This window comes from Camelina sativa, chromosome 17 (genome assembly GCF_000633955.1).
Source record: "Camelina sativa cultivar DH55 chromosome 17, Cs, whole genome shotgun sequence".
Taxonomy (NCBI): Eukaryota; Viridiplantae; Streptophyta; class Magnoliopsida; order Brassicales; family Brassicaceae; genus Camelina; species Camelina sativa.
The window spans coordinates 35,381,479-35,400,980 of NC_025701.1; the positions used below are offsets into that span (position 1 = coordinate 35,381,479).

The 19,502-nt window shown below is 36.1% G+C and overlaps 1 protein-coding gene across 1 annotated transcript; it reads left to right on the forward strand.

The window, feature by feature from the left end:
* On the forward strand, positions 14,152-17,904 carry LOC104759025 (probable serine/threonine-protein kinase At1g09600). Its single transcript, XM_010482002.2, has 8 exons — positions 14,152-15,127; positions 15,206-15,490; positions 15,589-15,906; positions 16,065-16,292; positions 16,400-16,500; positions 16,592-16,697; positions 16,787-17,182; positions 17,274-17,904. The coding sequence occupies exons 1-8, from the start codon at positions 14,669-14,671 to the stop codon at positions 17,463-17,465; spliced, it is 2,085 nt and encodes a 694-aa protein (XP_010480304.1). The 5' UTR covers positions 14,152-14,668; the 3' UTR covers positions 17,466-17,904.

Below are 19,502 nucleotides of genomic sequence, written 5' to 3' on the forward strand. Positions count from 1 at the left end.
TGTTGTTTGATATTGGAATGGTTATGTTTTGGATAAGGGTTATTTGGTTATTGGATATTATTGGATATTGGTTTTAGTTATCCTGTTGTTGGTTGTAATTGTAGTTAGGTGGCTAGTGGGTATGAGACCACTTGTTGTAGGTTATTTATTAATATTATTTATTATTATTATTTACTATTTAAAAAAAACGGGTCGGGTCGTTTCAGGACTAGTGCTAGAAATACTAGTTTCTCTCTGATCAATTGGAACTAGGTTCGAGACATTTCCACACCTAAAAGGTTTTTGATGAAATGTCTGACCAACTAGTGCCAGAGACTTACGGTTTTGTTCATGCTTAGACTCATTTTCGTTCCTGAGACTGTTTCTGATCTTGCGGTTTTGTTCATGCTTAGACTCATTTTCGTTTTTACTCTTGTTTACTTCTTGTCATACATTTTCGTTTCTAGTTATGTAGTTCATTTTCGTTTCTAGTTATGTAGTTCATTTTCATTTTGCATTTTCATCATTCAAGGATTGTTAGATAAAACACTCTCTTTGAATTGACTTGACTTGTGAAATCCTGATTGCATCTTGAGTGATAGTAAAGTTTCCCAACTGGATTGACACCTTAAGTATTACAACTGCATAAGGTTAATTGAACCTACTAGTATAGACACACAAAAAACCTATTATCAATTCCCAAATATCATTAATTGATTGGTGTTTGGACGTATGTTTTGTTTAGTTATGCCACCCAAATTAACCAAACATTAATCATCATACCTCAAACTCAAACTATTAAAGTTACATTGGAAAGTTAGTTTATAATATGAATTAAATATATTTAATAAATATAATCAATTTTTTGAAACCCGATCCGGATTGTGAACCGGACTAGCTCTCTCGGGTCACCGAGTCCTCGAGTCAACCGAGTTCGACCACGGGTCAATTGAGTAAAATATGTTTAATGTATTTATAGAAAATAAATATTTTTAAAATATTCTAAAAAACAATATCATGTTTAATAAAGTATTAAGTTTAATAGTAATATAAATAATTAAACTTTTAAATCCAAATAAAAAAATAAAGAACACTAATAAAACATCTCCAAAAAAAACCAACTGTTTTTAGGTAAGTATAAGAGATGACAAAGAAGTTGAAGACAAGAGGTGTGTCGTGAGTCATGTGTGTTGTCGTCTAAGCTCTAAAGAAATAAAAAGTTCTTAAAATAATTGAAACTGTGAATCCCTGTACTTTTTTCAAAAATCAAGTAGATTTTTTTGAACCGCTAACCGGCCGGGTCAACCAATTCACTGGGTCGCGGGTTAATAGCGGTTTTTTATGGGTTTTGCCGGTTTTATTACTACTGGTTATTAGCACTATACACAAACCGGTGAAGTCTCCGGATCGCGGGTTAACCGGCCGGACCGAATCAGACCGGTTAATATAATTTAAGATTTGAGAGAATACCTCTTTTGAAACGCATCAACCGAATCAGAATCATGATTCAAGTAAAATTTAGTGCCTAAGGATGCTCACAAATATATTTCACCTTGATATATCTTGACCAAGATGCTTGTCATGATGAGTACGATATTATTATTTTCCACTCCATGATATTTGTCTTCCAAGAGTTCTGCTTATTCTGCCCATATTGCTGCAGGTATTTCGTTTCCACTTAATCATGTAAGAAAATTAATATTAACTCCTGAACTTAATTAAAATTCATAAAATATATAGTTACATAACATAATAATGATATATGTATCAAACTTACTCTTCTAGTAATAGAGTCAGAGTGTCATTTCTTAAAGTGGATGTAGTAGTACGAACATCAGTTTTGTTCATATGTTTAATATATCTGATTGCATATGTATTTAAAAAATATTAAACGTACTTATACGACTCATATAATTTTAAATTTAAAAATTACATACATACCATATAAATAAATTGTGTGATCTTGTATTTTAACAAATCCCTCGAAATTTTGAAATTATAAATTTCTCGTGGTATAATTATTCTAGTAAAGGATATTGAATGACATACAATCGAATAGAATTATTACCTCAATTTTTTGCCGTTATATTCCGGAGACATCTTATTTTTTGGTATAGATCATGATTATCTTGAATGTTATCAATACATTCTCTAGTAGATAGATTGACATCAAAAATATTTTCAATTTTCCCTTTTTCTGTAAGATTTCCTTCCAAGATATAAGTGCTTAAATTTGATGGGTTTGAATGTTTGCTAGTTCTAACCTCTTTTGATATTTTGTTATAAATCCTGTAATATCTGTTTTTGTTAGATTAAATTATTTTATTTTTTTAAAAAAAAACTTGATTTTGTTACCATTTTTTTAGCTGCATAGTGTTATGTTGGTGAAACGACCTAACCCGTTTTTTTTTTTTAAAAAAAATAAAATAAATAATAATAATAACTACAACTAGTGGTCTCATACCCACTAGCCACCTAACCACAACCACAACCAACAGTGGAATAACAAATACCAATATCCAATAATAACTAATATTATAACCAATAATCAAATATATCAATTCCAATAACCAAAACAGGGAAAAATATAGAACCAGCAATCCTAACAATGTTCTAACGACCCAACTCTAGCAACCTAGCAATGCCATACAACAACCAATCGAGTGTCTAGAACATCTCCCACTTCATTGCCTTGATTCCACGATCACACTTTGCCTTTACCTGCACCACAAACACAAATTGCAATGCATGAGTATTTTATAAACTCTCAGTAAGGCAATCCTCCCATCTACTAGGCTATACACACAAGCAATAGAGACATCTCTAACCATCACCAACAATCAACAATCAACAATAACAAACCAGGACTCTGCATCGACCGATACCAATCATTCATCGACCGACACCATTTGGGGTTGCGTCGACCGACGCATGATATGCATCAACTGATGCAAGGGTTACTTGCATCGACTGATACTCCCATTTCATCGACCGATGCATGCTCGACATAGCACGAAAACCCTAAGGTTTCACGCGCCGTCCTCGCACTTGCATCGACCTACGCACAAAGTGCATCGACCGATGCACATGCTGAGCATCGTTTTCCCCGAAGCTTCTCACCGAATCTTCGTTCCTGCAACCACAAGACTAGATCCCAAGCCACAAGAAAGCCTCACATGAACCTAAATAACGTTCTAACAAGCTACACAACACAAAAACACACAGATCAGAGAATCTCTAGTTTAGATAAGTCATGGTCATGCACTTACCTTAAGAAGTGATTCAAGAAGATAACAACAACCAAATGAGAGGCTCTCCAATATCCAAGAACAACCAAACTCTCCTACAACCAATTACAACAACAAACAAACAATGAAAAGAAACTGCTAGAAAGAAAACAGAAAAGGACAACCTCACAAGTGAAACCACAAAATCAAAACGAACCGTTAACTCCCTAATCGCTCCGGTGAAAAGTAAGGTATACACGTTCTGAAGCTTCCCAAAAACTTTCAGAACGGTCGGATCCAAGGTGAAACCACAATAGATCCCGAAATACCCGCTGGTCTCAATCCACGACTGAGACAAAACGCGCCACTAAACTGTCAATATCTTCTAGAATATTAACCCAAATTAACTTCTGTAAAACGGAGAGTGTACGAAAATCTGTTAGCTACAACTCTACCAAAAATCAGTAAAATCTTTCGAAAGGATTTTACCCGTCGGGTCCTCCTTCTCCCAAACTCTCACAGTTCTGTTTCTCTCTTTACTCTAAGGAAAATGTTAATCTCCTTCTCCTTCTCCTTTACACCAAATAACCAAGAGTTATCTCTCAATCTCTCCCTCCCTCTGATGACAATGTCGACAAAAGCACAAAAGAAGAGAGAGGAGGCGTGACTTTGAGGGAGATTAAGGGTTTTTGGTTTAATTTGATTAAACAAGGATTTAATTAAACCAAAAATCAATTAAAATCCACTCCTTTGGTTTACTCAACACATCCCAACTTTATTCCCGAAACACGGATGTTATAGCTGGGGTCCCTATATTTTGTAAAATAATATTAGTCAATGATTGGAAAATATGTAAATGAAGCTGAATATGAGTTTTATACTGACCAATTGATTTAGTTTGTTGACCCATGTCTCAAGTGTAGCTAGTTTTAGCCGCATATGAGGTTCATCTATAAGTGCCTTCTCCATCATAACAATCTGAACATTATTCATAACCGTTATGTTCCTTTTCTTGGCTGATTTTTCATTATTTTCAAAGTTTCGGTTTCCATTTGTAGTGCTCAGATTTTAAATTTCTAATTGAGTTTGATACATTAGAATGAACTTGTAAATCCCTGACCACCACCTCTCAGTGGACCCCATGTCTAATCTCAGTCCATGGGTCCACCTTTCTTAATGGGCCTCTCGTTCTCTCGCTATGCCCGTGAGCCCATCTACAACCGACAGCCAGTTTGCTACGTCCGGGAGGCTCTAAAGACATGTCATAGTCCCTACAAATAACCACACGATCTTTTCCTATATTTTATCCTCACTCGCGCAGTTTCGACAATCACTTTCTAGAAGATCACCCATCTTGAGTCCACACTCGACTGGTTTCGGCTCTGATACCACTTGAAACGCTCCGACCGCCACCTCTCAATGGTCCCCATGATCTTTACCTGTGTTTTGTCCACACTCGCACAGTTCGACAGTCACTTCCTAAGCACGCTTAAGTGTGGAGTTCTCTCAGAACCCTTGACAGAAAAGATAAGTGCACTTTGGGTGAAATAGGTGGCCAAATCAATTCTTTTAAACTTCTCTGCAAGTCTCAGAAACTGGGGTTTCACCATTCACCCCCACTAACAGATCGCAATGTCCTCGTTGCGCACCAGGACCATCACCCCCGACGGTGTGAGCCCATTCGACTCCATACTCGCTTGGGTTTGACTTTGATACCACTTGTAAAGTCTCGACTGCCACCTCTTAGTGGGCTCCATGTCCAATCCCAGTCCATGGGCCCACTTTCTTTAATGGGCCTCATGTTCTTTTACTAAGCCCGTGAGCCCATCTCTACCTGGGACCCGGTTTGCTACGACTTGGAGATTTTAAAAGCCTTGTTACCGTCCCTAAAAATCACCACATGATATTTCTCTGTGTTTTGTCCTTACTCGCACAGTTCCGACAATCACTTTCCAGAAGGTCACCCATCCTGAGACTACCCCAGCTCAAGCACGCTTAACTGTGGAGTTCTTTCAGGACCTTTGACCGAAAAGATAAGTGCACTTTGATGACATAAGTGACCAAATCAATTCTTTTAAACCTCTTCGCAAGTCTCTGAAACTGGGGTGTCACAAATCTCTCCCTCTCGCTATATATATGACAAAGATAGGGGAGACTACATATCCTTTTTCTCTTAGGGTTAGGCCTAGAACTACATTTATCTTTATTGTAAAACTTTCTTTATCATTTATTTTATGATCAATGATCTTTTAATTTGTTGAATTGTTTTTATTTTTCCAATTTATTTTTCTTTTAGAATTAGAAGTTTGTGTTAAACTGACACATGTTACGATCTTACGAGTTACTAACTTTTGAAAAATTGATACGCGTCACGATCTTATAAGTTACTAACTTTTGAAACCATACTTTATATAATAAGATTACTACATACATGGTAATAAACTGTGTTCTTATGTGTACATACACATTTAAAATAATTCCTATGCATACAGAACATTATTTGCAACATCTATTTTACAAATATACCATCAAAAGATTTAGCAAAATATGTTGATAAATCAAATCATATTTGTATTGAATATACCTAATGTACGTATATCACTATGTCATATACGTTTATCACTACATCACGTACATGGACTACTAACTCTAACTGTGTACCTGAGAAGTATTTGAAGCTGAATATTTTACGTACACAATCATAAAAAGTAGTAAATGTGAAATTAATGGTTTGGGGTAAGGATTGGAGGGCTATCAAGGAGATTTTACATGTAAAATAAAGTTCCCGAAAAAGTTAAGATAAAACATAGGCAACATATAGTTTTACTTAGCTTTGAGAAAACATTACCGTATACTTATGTGTACATACACAATAATAACTTGTGTATTTATGTGTACGTACACTATAATTACTATTATTATATTTATACCATAATAACATTACCCTTACAACCTTGTTCCTTGATAATCAGTATAGAACACAACCAACCATTGAATCTTCATTTGTGTCCTCCAATGTCATCCTCTAACATTGCTCTGAAATTCCCAGCACTTATCGAATCATTAGATTGTCTTATGACTGTCCCTCTGTTCGAACTTTCTGAAATTTCAGTCTGCGAAGCCATACAGCTTCTCCCAGCTTGTTCTTGATAGCTTCTCTGAATAGCTTACGGTGCTATTCAGCTATCCCAACAAGTTCGTGTAACTCATTACACAAATCATCTTCTTCAACATTGTTTCTCCTGATCTTAGAAACACTTATGAAGACCTTTACTTGATTCTCCTGTTTCTCACAACAACTCCACCTAGAATCAGAACTTCTGATTCACCCACAAGTAACACCTGACTTGTTTGTAGAACCATGATCTTGAAAACCTTTAGAACAAGTAAAGCCTGAGATATGAACCTCCCAGAACATGATTACAACTATCACACAACCTATTCCATGGTTTCTGATAAACGCCACAAACCTGTTATCATGATTGTATATCATCTGCATTCATCTGCAACCTGATTCACTTGGTCGACCTTTGATTCCCCTCATGTGCACTGAGCTTGAACCAAACTTCCTTGAATCCCATGCAGAACACATGAATCATACATGCTTCAAGCCTGAAACAATCCCTGATTCATCATGTAAAACAATCTCAACTCAATGCATTACTCTTGAAATTGAGTTTACATCCCATCTGTTTAACCAACTGGTCCGCTTTACTTTGATTCTCTATCAACCAAAAATTGGGACAATTAATTAACATGGTTAAAGCTAAACTGTTTGAAGTTCAGTCTTGAACCAAGCTTGAACGATCTGACAGTACAACCTCCTGTTCAACCTAATGTTAAAATAGATGTCCAACCAGCAGCTTCTGAACCTCTGCTAGTTTTCTTGTAACATCCTTTAGTGCTTCAGTCTAGAATCCCTGAAGCCACATCTGCTGTAACATAACCCTGCAATAGTTCTTCACAATTGCAGATCTTACCAAGAAGAAACTTGGTACCAGCATCGTACCTTTTCTCATTATCCATCAATACCACCTTGACATGTCTTCACCATTGATGAATCCTCACTTATCCTTCGTGTAAGTGACTCTCCTGAGAAACTTAATGATGATGCTAGACCCACTAGTATTCAGTTAGTCTTGTCTATCAAAACATGCATCTTTAACCACCAGAGATCTACTTGATCTTCCCATTATACTCACATGCTTCCTTATTAAGTGTCAACAAAACACTTAAACTTCTTGCAAGTGATACCTTCAGTAGATTCATCCACCAGATCATCTCTGTAGATGCAAACATGCGATCCAGATCTTTTATGTTTCTGATTCTCTTCTCAATGCAGATACACAATCCCAGTCACCTTGCGCCAGCCTTGTAGATTCTTGCACTTGCTTGCAAACTCTTGCACTGTCCTGCAACATCCACAAAATTCTTCTAGAAATTTTAAGTCACCTTGTAGAGCAAACTCCATTTTGACAAAGAAAATCTCACTGACTGCAACTTCGACTCTTGGTACTCTTTTTCATTCCTATTCTCTGTAAACCTACCTAGAATGTAGTCCTTTCAAATCTCTGACAACCTGATCCATTCCTGAGACTTAGTCATTCACCCAACACCTCTTAAATCTGGCCACTTCAACATAAATTGTCTGGTCCATCTTCATACTCATCTGAATCTTCGACACAACTTGTTGACCTAACAATCCTCTTACACACAGATTCACCTCTGAAGGCGTCCCTTAGTAAATTTGTGACTCCTATAGTTGTACCATCAACCAATTCCTGAACACCACTACAAAAACTTTCAACAACCAAAAACTGACTTTTCAATAGTAGAAGACGTCTACATCCTTGTGTTCTCCTAGTGTCTAGATTCCCTAAACTGAAACAGTTTTGAGTATTGAGAAGATTCAAAACAGAACATCACATTTACCTTGTGATCACAGCGGAAACTGAATTTCTGTTTTGACAAGTTTGAGCCTTTTGGATGATGATTTGACTCCTTCTTCACAGCCATGTGCAAATCACCTTCACACATCCATCCATGAACCTGAATCAAACATTGTAGATAACTCAACCTTAAACCAACCCCATAATTGATTTAACCTTCGAGTCTTCTACAACAGTTTTTGGATCCTCCTTGTATGATTACATCGTTATGCTTAAGTCTGTGAATTCCTGAGCCTGAGCTCTGATACCACTTGTTGAGAATCGCAGACCCCGATTCACCTCTGTAGTAAACCGCATACCGCGACTCTGCCCCTACTCTTCGTCTACTTCACAGATCAATATGCATAACATAAACATAACACAGAGATTTAACGAGTTCCCCTCATGCAGAGTGTACATCTCGTGTGGGAACCTTTCCCACAAATATCCACTATCAATCACTCAAGGTTTACACACAGTGTTTCATATACAAGCTTAGAGAGTAACAACTACAAAGAAACCTGAAGAAGAAAACACATAGTAGATCTAGCTTTTCTTCTTCCCCTCTCTTTGTCTCTGGTTCATTTCACACTTCATGTATAATCCTGAAACACCTCCAGAACCCCAAAGAACCAGCTCCACCTTCGTCTCTCATAAGTGTCTTGAAGACACCTTAAACCTAGACAAGGTTATGTCTGGCTCTCAGCCCTTCGACCCCAGCCAAACTTCTGCTTCTTTATCATGGTTCTGCGCACAGCTTCAAGCTCCATTTACGACGCCCTACGCATGCTCTCTGTCTTGTGTCCTGCATCTCTGCATCTGCTCTACACAGCGCCCTGCGCTGTGCCCCGCCACCAAGGTACCACCAGCTTCTTCTGCATCTTTGTAATTTCTCCTTTTGTCTTTTCAACCCTAGGTTCCCTTATATAGTGAAACCCTAGAGCTTATGTCGGTTTACCCTAACAGACTACACAACCCAGATCATGTATGGACTATACACCAATATAGGCCCAGTTCATAGTTCAAACCAAATAAACCTATATAAAGCAAACATTTACACAGACCAAATAAACCCATATAAAGCAAACATTTACAACAGAAAACAATTTAATGGAGACAATTGGAAACATAAACCCCCAAGTCTGCAATTCGCAAACCTAGCAGATGTGTATTGTAACGACTAGCGATGATCGGTTTCTTGTTCGGTGGATTCAGTTTTGGGTTTGTGGGTTTCGTTAATCTCCTTCTTAATTCTTTTAATTTGATAAGTTTATTATGATTCTGGGTTCATTCATTTTATTGTAATACAGTTTTTATTGGAGTATAATTAAATCATGAATGAATTTTGCTATATTGTTTTAAAATTACTAATTGTTACTATACTGATACTTTGTTATATGTATCAAATAAATATCGGATTACTTGAAAATGATTGTCTAAATTAGTAAATTACTAAATTTAAATATATGCTTTGCTTATATGTCCGACTCATATCTAAAGCTGAAGGATATATACAAAAAAACAAAAGACATCCTAATAATATATGTAAGTTTTTTTCTTCTAAGGTTGTTTTACTTGATAGACGTTAAACTGTTTACACTATAATTTTGTTCTGTATTAAAATTGATGACAATATATACATGTACCTGCATGGAGCCAATTTTCTTACATAATAGTTAGTTTTCACCGAAAGAAGTTTTTAAAAATCATTTTCATATATTTCATTGATTGTTTTTTGTACAAAGGTATATAAATTGATAGATAACAATAAAAATTAAACTAAAGTGAATCCATATTGTCTTTGCGAGCACGGCCATTAGGCATGATCATATTAGATCATAAATCTTGAAATGTTATTTAAAAATATTTAATTAAATCAATCACTAGAGAAATATATCCTTCACCTATTTGCTCCATTCGTCCAATATTCATGTTAACCACCATTTCCATCTTATGGGCCGAAACGAGAAGAAATGGGCCTTGCCGCGCAAGCAAGTAATGCTTAAACCCTAAAACATTGTTTTTCCCAACACATCAAGTTTCCATTAGGATTTCTAGTTTTATTTCAAACATGTCGAAAAGAAACGCCATCACCCCATTCGTCCGCCTCGCCGTCAGATCTACCGGCAAACCCTCCAACAAAGCCGCAAGAAACGCCGGACTCAGGGCTCTCAGCACGGCAGCCATTTCTGAACCCCGTACCCCTATGGCTAACCCTTTTTTTATTTATAGTAACTTAACCAAATGTATTTACTGATTCTTTTTTCACTATTGTTTCTGTGATTTCTAATGGCTCTAGTAGATACTTCCAGTGAATTTTCACAAAAAATATCACCTCAATATGCTTCTAAAACGAGTGCATATGCGAAACTATTATCTGCTCTGGACACTGGTGCTAAAACTTCAACAAGACGTAGACTCGAATTATTAGGATTCGATCTAGGAGACGAATGTGAAGCAGCGATTCTACTTAGCGTAGGAAATGCTCAGAAGAGCAATGATGAAGAGTATGTCACTGATCAGATTGCAAAGGCTTTCGAGCTTATTGTAGCCATGAAAGGATCCTTTCTCAGTGGACAAGAAGAAATATATGGTCCTCTTCTTAACTTCTTAATCGATAAGAAAATGGTAGACGAGTTCCATATGCTTGTTGAAGCGATTAGGGGTGACTGGAAGTTGAATGGTTACGTAACTTACGTGAAAATTTTGCGAGATTATGTTACTATAAAATGCTTCTTTGGATCAAGCTCAAAGACGAAGAAAAGATAGAAAAAGTTTGCTCCATGATAATCAAAAGCTTTAGAACCAAAATCACGGTAGAAGAAGATCTTTCAAAGCGAGCTATTGTCGCTATTGTCCGTCATCGCGGCTGGGAAATCAGTCGAATGAAACTTTGCAATAAACGATTTCTACCATTAACAACGAAAAGTTATCTGCTTGCACTTTGTGAGAAAGACCAGCATAAGGAGGTTTTGAGGATATTACAGAATCTAGACATAACCAGAGTCGACTCTTTTGACGTTTCGACAAGCATTTTCAAACACCTTGGAAGGTCTCTCTCAGAATCTGTTGCGAAGAAGCTCCTTCTTGAGTTGAACGAGAGTGGTAAGAAAAGACACATTTAGCTGTGTAAGTTGTAACCAATTCGTTTTTGGATGTCTAATATAACACACTTGGTAGTCTTTGTAATTGTTGTTAGTATTGTAATTTCCTTCATTCACATGTGCAGGTCTTTCTTATTATTGTAGAGGCAATGATGTTTCTGAGCTGGTCGTTAGCTATGTAACCAGCATACCTAACATTCGGGTAAGTATCAAGGGTAAAGACCAAGTTCCTAACAAAATTTCCCATCTCTAATTCTTCTTGGTAATTATAAGGTTGATGGTGCCGTTCTCAAGTTCAAAGAGTTGCTTAAAGAGCTAAATGTTCCCCCTTCAACCGCATCATATAAGAACCTTATATTATCACATATAGTTGCGATTCACGAAAGGTAATTATTTTCTTTAACCTAGTTGTTTTCTTTTAACTTTTATGGTGGAACTTAGTTTTGGTTTCTTCATTCGGTTCTTATATATGTTAGTACAGGAGGAAACTGGTCTATCAATATTGCTAGACATGTATGCAGTGGGTCTAAAAGTACCATCAGGCCATGCGGTTTACCTTTTTCGCACCATTAAGGTATGTAAAAGCTTCACAGTTGGTTGCCTTTTAAATTACTTATTATCAATATTATATTACTATACATATATCATATATGTCATGTTTACTTATCTCTCTCTATATAATGAACTTGCAATATCGAATTACGTCGGGTGCAGCTTAAAGGTGTACAAAATGTGCTTAAAGAGATGCATTAGAATGGGGACGAAAGTAGAATGTTCAATCGACGGTTGGCTGAATACATTTTGGAGGTAAGATTTCTTTTATTTTTGGAAATTAACACGGACTTGTTTATTGGTGATTTCTTTGTTTACAATTTTGTTTTTTCTTGTCTGGTTCTTTGTTTTGTGTATTTGGAAGGTGTTATTTCGAAAATGTGAAGGTAAAATTAAGGAAGGAGAGGGTGATAAACCATGGTTAATAAACAACTATTTCAAATTGGATGAGTATAAGTTTGATGGTAATGATGACCATGCGAGTAGTGATGAGAAAGAGGATTAGGATTCTGATGATGATTGTATTTCTTGCTCGTAGAGCAGTTTAGATGATTGGTCTGTTTTGAACAAAAAGCAATGTCTTATGACATCTCCAGCTCACCTATTTATTTGCTTTTTAACTTTATTTTAGAGTAAAATCTACTCCAACCCATTTTTATTTCTATCTCTATAATAGAGATCTCTATTTTTTCCTCTATATATAGAGAAACTCTATTTTTTCCTCTATAATAGAGTTGAACTTTTTTATTTATAAAGTGGTCCTTGAACTTTTAACACTCTTATATTTATGATCAAAATAAATAAAATATATATTTAAATAGTTTAGTAATATGATGCAATGTATTTATTTTAATAAATGTGATATTTAAATAATATTTATGAATGTTAAATAATATCATAATTTTATGAACGTTTCACAAATACTAAAATAAATGGGTTAGTTTGCAACTTTTATAAGTAAAATGTATTAATAGTAAAATAAAAAAAGGAATCTCTACGGAATATTCTTTTTAGAGGAAAAAATAGAGGTATCCATTGGAGCAAAAGTCACCTCTATTGAGTTCCTCCATTTTAGAAGTAAAAATAGAAAAAACCATTGAAAATGATCTTATTTTGTATGTTTAGTGGATTTTCTCTAGATTGCTAATCATTAAGTCAATGATCAAAGTTTAATGACTTTAAAAAAATCTTCGTGTTTATTTCGGCTTTTGCATTGGTTTGTGTTTTACCAGAGAGACGAATCCTTGTGTTTTTAGATGAATATCGCAACGAAAGTGGACATCTTGATGTTTGAGATTTGAAGCATATATAGAAGAACATCTCAAATTTCCAACTACCATATTCGACCGAATTGGTAGTTAGAAAAATCCGACAAATTTCCAACTAATTTGTAATTAAGTAATAGTGATTAGTTTGTCGAGAAACTTGGTCAAACTCTTGTGGGTGTCATTAATTCGTCAAAAACTTATATTTTCTAGTCATAAATTCGTCAAAAACTTATATTTTCTAGTTTTGGATTAAAAAAAAATGAAGAGCAAAGCCATCGAGACTCAAGTTAGGGGTAAACTAATAATGCTTAGAGAATTTTGACACAAACTTAAGAATCTAAAACTCAATTCTTTTTTTTAACATATGATTTTGTGAGATTTTCATCGTGTTGTTGTAGAGATTTAAAAGAAAGAAGAAGGGTCTAACATTGTTTTCGATTATGTTTATGTCATTGGAAAACTGTAATCATAAGAGGTAGGAAATCTGAAAATTAGAATAGTTCATGTATTTTTTATCAAGTATAAAGATAATAAAAAAAATTCAATGTATTTCCTGGTAAATATTAAATACAGAGCCCGTCCCAGGCAAAAACTGATGAAATATGTGGCAATAATATGTAAATTTTCGGCCTTCAGATGTCGTTAATGTTTCATGTAGTGGTAAATGTGAACAGTACTGTATCCATTAAAAATATTGGCCTTAATATGGTTTTGGGTTTGTGACTCTAATAGTTTGTGCAACGGCTCTGATAAGTCACGTTTTTTTTGGGTATTTTTTCAGAACAAATTACCTCATCTGCTTAATCTATTGGGAGTGCATAGGCTTGCCCAATGGACAATATTACCAAAACAAGTAGGGTAACCTAAACTTAAAAAAAACCAAATTTAAAAGAAAGTATTTGTAATTAATTAATTTACCTGAGAAAATCTAGTAGTTTATAATTATATTAATAATATCCCAGATCCTGGCTGACCTGTGACTTTTTATTTTGCTTCTTTTTTTTTCTTTTTTTTTTCATTATTTTGCTTTTCTTGCTTATATTTGTTTCCTTCTTCACCAATTTTGGTTTTTTTTTTTTAAATTTTATTTTCTCCATTTTTCTCACAAAATTTCCTTTTGTAAACCCTAAACCAACCGACCCACTTACCTCTGATTTCAATTTTCATTTTCCTCAACTCTTGGACTAATGAAACCAACTCAACTCAGATCCGAAAATCTCTCTTTTCACAAAACTTCTACGATCTTTCTCTCTCTCTCTCTCTCTCTCGCTCTCTCTCTCTATTTAGCGTTTTTGTTTTCTTCGTTTACTTGACCAAGTCAGACTAGTTTCGTAATCAACAATGTTGATCTGAAAATTTCAAAGTTTCGTTTAGATCTACAAAAATCTCACCTTTTTCTTCTTTGCCGATCTGGATTTCTATATATCCTCCAGAATTGGTTTCTGGGTTCCTTTAAAGTCGAGTCTTTATTATAAAAACTTCTCTCTTTTTCATCAATTTCGTTGTTCGGATACATAAAGCTCAAATCTTTGCATTGTGGGTTTCAAAAAGGTTGAATCTTTAAATGTTGAATTTGTTTGTGTGAAGAAGGAAGGAAGAAGATTCAAATTATGGGTTGTATTTGCTCAAAAGGAGTACGAACTAATGATGATTACATCGAGACGAATCATGTGAGTATTGGTAAAGAGAATCCTAAAGCTTCAAAGAAACAATCTGATTCAGAGGAAGCAGGTGTGAATGGAAACGAAGCTACATTGAGGCTGATACCTAATGATGAGACCAAGGACACTTTCTCGGATGAGGAAGTGGAAGAGGAAGAGGAGGAGAAGAAAGAGATTAGTTTTGAGAGGAAAGCTTGTGAATCTGTGTTGCAGAAAGCAAACGTTTTGGAGTTAGTTGATAATGTAGGACCATTGCAGCCTAGAATGAGTAGGATTGGTAGTGTTAGTAATGGAGATAGAGCAGCTAAAGTTATTGCTGGTTGGCCTTCATGGTTAGTTTCAGTTGCTGGTGAAGCTATCAATGGATGGCTTCCTCGTAGTGCTGATTCGTTTGAGAAGTTGGAGATGGTGAGTGGCTTTTTAATTAGATTTGGAGTCTTTAAAGCTTAGATGACGCTAAGGTTCTGTTGTTGTTTTCGATTGCAGATTGGGCAAGGGACGTATAGCAGTGTGTACAGAGCCCGTGATCTCGAAACTAATCAAATAGTTGCACTTAAGAAGGTTCGGTTTGCTAATATGGATCCTGAGAGTGTGCGGTTCATGGCGAGGGAGATAATCATCCTTCGAAGACTTAACCATCCAAATGTTATGAAGCTTGAAGGGCTGATCATATCAAAGGCTTCAGGAAGTATGTATCTCATCTTTGAATATATGGACCATGATCTCGCAGGTCTTGCATCAACCCCTGGGATTAAGTTCTCTCAGGCACAGGTAAATAGATAAATCTCAAGTGTGTGTGCTATGCGATTGTTAATGACTTTGGTGTGGTTATAATCAGTTTTTGTAACATCTGATATGCTTTTTGCTAGATTAAATGTTATATGAAGCAATTGCTGCTTGGGTTAGAACACTGCCATAGCTGTGGTGTGTTGCACCGTGACATCAAATGCTCAAATCTTCTGCTGGATCGTAACAATAATCTTAAGATTGGTGATTTTGGTCTTTCTAACTTTTACCGGGGTCAACAGAAGCAGCCTCTGACTAGCCGTGTTGTGACATTGTGGTACCGACCACCTGAACTTCTGCTTGGGTCAACTGACTATGGAGTTACTGTTGATCTGTGGAGCGCAGGATGCATACTTGCTGAACTTTTCACTGGAAAGCCTCTTCTGCCCGGAAGAACCGAGGTTTAGTTTCCTTTACGAAAAAAAATTCCCTTTTTCAAAGATTTGACATTTTGGCTTTGATTACGCCAAACAAGTTGAATGTTATAGTAGGAAGGCATATAGACATGTCAATGCAGAAAATGAATATCAAAAGAGCCTTTTGTTTCTTATATGAATAGGTAGAGCAGATGCACAAGATCTTTAAACTCTGCGGATCACCTTCTGAGGAGTATTGGAGAAGATCACGTTTGCGGCATGCAACCATTTTCAAACCTCAACATCCTTACAAGCGATGTGTAGCCGATACATTTAAAGATCTTCCTCCTTCAGCTTTGGCCCTCCTTGAGGTTCTTCTAGCTGTAGAACCAGATGCACGTGGAACTGCATCCTCCGCCCTTCAAAGCGAGGTTAATAACCTTTTTTCACTGTCTGTCTAATTTTTATGCTTTAATTGAGAAATGCAAATCAGTAACGTTGTCGCTTATACATACATTTCAATATTCCTTTTTTACAGTTTTTCACAACAAAACCTTTTCCAAGCGAGCCGTCAAGTCTACCAAGATATCGGCCAAGAAAAGAATTTGATGCCAAGCTTCGAGAGGAGGAAGCAAGAAGGTAAGATTCAGATCTACGAACCCTTTACACAAGTTATTTCTCAGCATTATTTCAGTAACATTTAAGTATATCCTAATTTGCTTACGTGCAGAAGGAAAGGTGCAAGCAGTAAACAGAATGAACCGAAACGGTTGTCTAAAGAGTCCAGAGCTGTACCGGCTCCTAGTGCTAATGCTGAATTACTGACATCAATACAGGTAACTTCTGAGTCTGTAGATGAAGGTGTGTGTATGTGTATGTATGCCTATGCTTGTATCTGATTGCTTTGAATTTTTCGTTCTCAAAGAAACGTCTAGGAGAGACTAACCAGACAAGTGTGAGTGAGAAATTCAATCCTGAGGGAGATTCTGGTAATGGCTTCCGGATGGAACCACTGAAGGGCAATACTGCACAAAATCCGTACCCAGTCTACACAAACGGAGACGTTCATTCAAACGGATCAAGCCAACTGAGAACACAAAGGTCCTATGTCCAACGCGGGGCAGCCCAATTGTCAAGATTCTCAAACTCAATGGCACCTACTAGAGATGGATCACAGTTTGGTAGTATGAGAGATGCGATAGTGAATCAACGCTGGCTTGAAGATGGTTCTGAGAATTTCAATTTGTCTCAAAGATTGCTTGAGAAACCTAATGGTTTCAGGAAAGATGACCCCTCATCCTCTAGCAAAGAACCAATAATGGTAATAACAAAAAAAACTGTGTTTACATTGTTGTTGTTAGTTTCCTGTGTTTGTATATTTTTTGTGGCTGATCAAAATTTGGTGAAAACAGAGTTATGATGGTGAGAAGAGAGGGAGGATTCAATACTCAGGACCATTGATTCCAGGAGAAGGGAACTTGGATGAAATGTTGAAAGAACATGAAAGGCAGATCTTGTTGGCTGTACGAAGGGCTCAAGCCGACAAGGCTAAGCGAGACGACAACCGACAGGCTCAAGCCTCGTTTCCAGCTAATGGAAGGTGATATTTTGGGAGTTTCTTAGAGAAAGTAGTACCATAATAAACAAACTTTTTGGGAAAATCTTCACAATGCTTGCCCATTCTTTATCTTTTTTTGGTTTGCTAGACTTGTTTGGTTTAGAAGAAAGGGCTTAGGACTTAGGATCTTGCGTTGTATAGCCAAATCGATAACAGTTTACCTGACTTATATTATAATATTCTCCATTCTTTTAGTAATCTTAATAAGTCTCGATTTAGTAAATTGTTTACTGTTTCAGTTTTACATATTTACTAAACCTTTTTTCTTAGCTCTCTCATTGGAAGACAAGAGATCTTTATTCTCTATGAGTTTTCCATAAAAACAGAGAAACTGGTCTTGTCTTGGTTGCTTCACTTTGCCCTTTTTCTTGAAGGTTCTCTTTTATGTCCGCCCCTTGGAGTATCGGGCTTTGTTTTTGGAAGGATATTGTTCCTTGCCGTAATGTATATAACTCAACCGTATTGTTAAGATAATTGACTTAACCATTGTGCTACAGCCTACATATCGTGAATTTATTCTGTACTAGATGAGGATCCGCCCAATATGCGGGTTAAAATTTTTATAAATTAAATTAAATTTAATAAAAATATATTAAAATTTGTTGTATGTTACTAATAAATTTTATTTCGTTATAATACATTGATTTATATCCATTTACAAATCTTTTATGTATGTTACTATTAAAAGTGTATTTTTTACATCTAAATATATTCTATGTTACAAATAAATTTTTTATCACCACCTAGAAAATGTGAATATGAACACATTAAACCAACTACAATATTTTATTTTCACTTCTGTATAGTATTTTATTTATTAAAATTGTTGGCTCAAAAAACATTGTGAATAAAAATAAATTACATAAAATTGTTGGCTCAAAAAACATTTTGAATAATATGACCACCATGGAGAAAAACCTCGGCTCAGCTCTCATCCCTTATGGAAAGAAACTTGGTTCTGCCTTCCTCAATTGGGGAGATAACCTTGCGTCCAATCTCCTTCACCTCCCTTGGGGAGATAACCTTCTGTCCAACCTTCTCCACCATAGAGAGAACTTTGGCTCTGCCTTCCTCCTGTGTGGAGAGAACATGTTCACGTCTTTTTGCTATCTCAAAATGGGTTGCTCAACCAACCAATGAAAGTAAAAAACTTTTTTCTAATGTTACAAAATCTTTTGATAGTAACTAATATTAAATTTCTCAATGTATTTGTGATACTAACTATGCAGAAGTGAAAGTAAAATTACTGACTTATTGTGTTTATATATTGCATTATATACTAATCGATGATGTATTATCAAAATAATGTCTGACCACCATAGAGAAAACCTCGGTTCCGCCCTCATCCGTTATGGAGAGAACCTTGTGTCCAACCTCCTCTACCATGGAAAGAACCTTGGCTCCACCTTCCTCCTTCGGGGAGATAACCTTGCGTCCAACCTCCTCCACCTTGCTTCCTTGGGGAGATAACCTTGTGTCCAACCATCACCACCATAGAGAGAACATCGGTTCTGCCCTCCTCCTATGTGGAGAGAAATGCTAACGTCTTTTTGTTATCTCAAAATGGCTTGCTCTAACAACCAATAAAAGTAAAAACATTTTTCCAATATCACAAAATCTTTTTGATAGTAATTAATATTAAACTTCCCAATATATTTGTAGAAGTGTCTTTGACACACCTTGATGTAGCATCTGTCTTTGTAACGCCTCAACCACCACCTTGATTAGTGAGCTTATGTCCACTCACAGTACATGGGCCAACCTTCCTAAATGGGCCCTACATCTATTCCCGGCCCGTGGATCCACTTATATTTGATGGCCGGTTTGTTACGTTTGGGAGACTTTAAAAACTTGTTTACCGATCCTACAAATCAACAAATTTCTGTGTTTTGTCCTCACTCGCACGGTTCTGACAATCACTTCCAGGGAGGTCACCCATCATGAAGTTTGACCGAAAAAATAATTGCATTTTGATGACATATGTGGCCAAATCAATTATTTTAAACCTTTTTGTTAACAATGA

Excerpts from the sequence above, each read along its gene's own strand:
- LOC104759025 (XM_010482002.2), top strand. The coding sequence starts at position 14,669 with ATGGGTTGTATTTGCTCAAAAGGAGTACGAACTAATGATGATTACATC. Across the intron at positions 15,907-16,064 it reads TTCTGCCCGGAAGAACCGAG|GTAGAGCAGATGCACAAGAT; the intron begins GTTTAGTTTCCT and ends TTATATGAATAG. Across the intron at positions 16,293-16,399 it reads CCTCCGCCCTTCAAAGCGAG|TTTTTCACAACAAAACCTTT; the intron begins GTTAATAACCTT and ends CCTTTTTTACAG.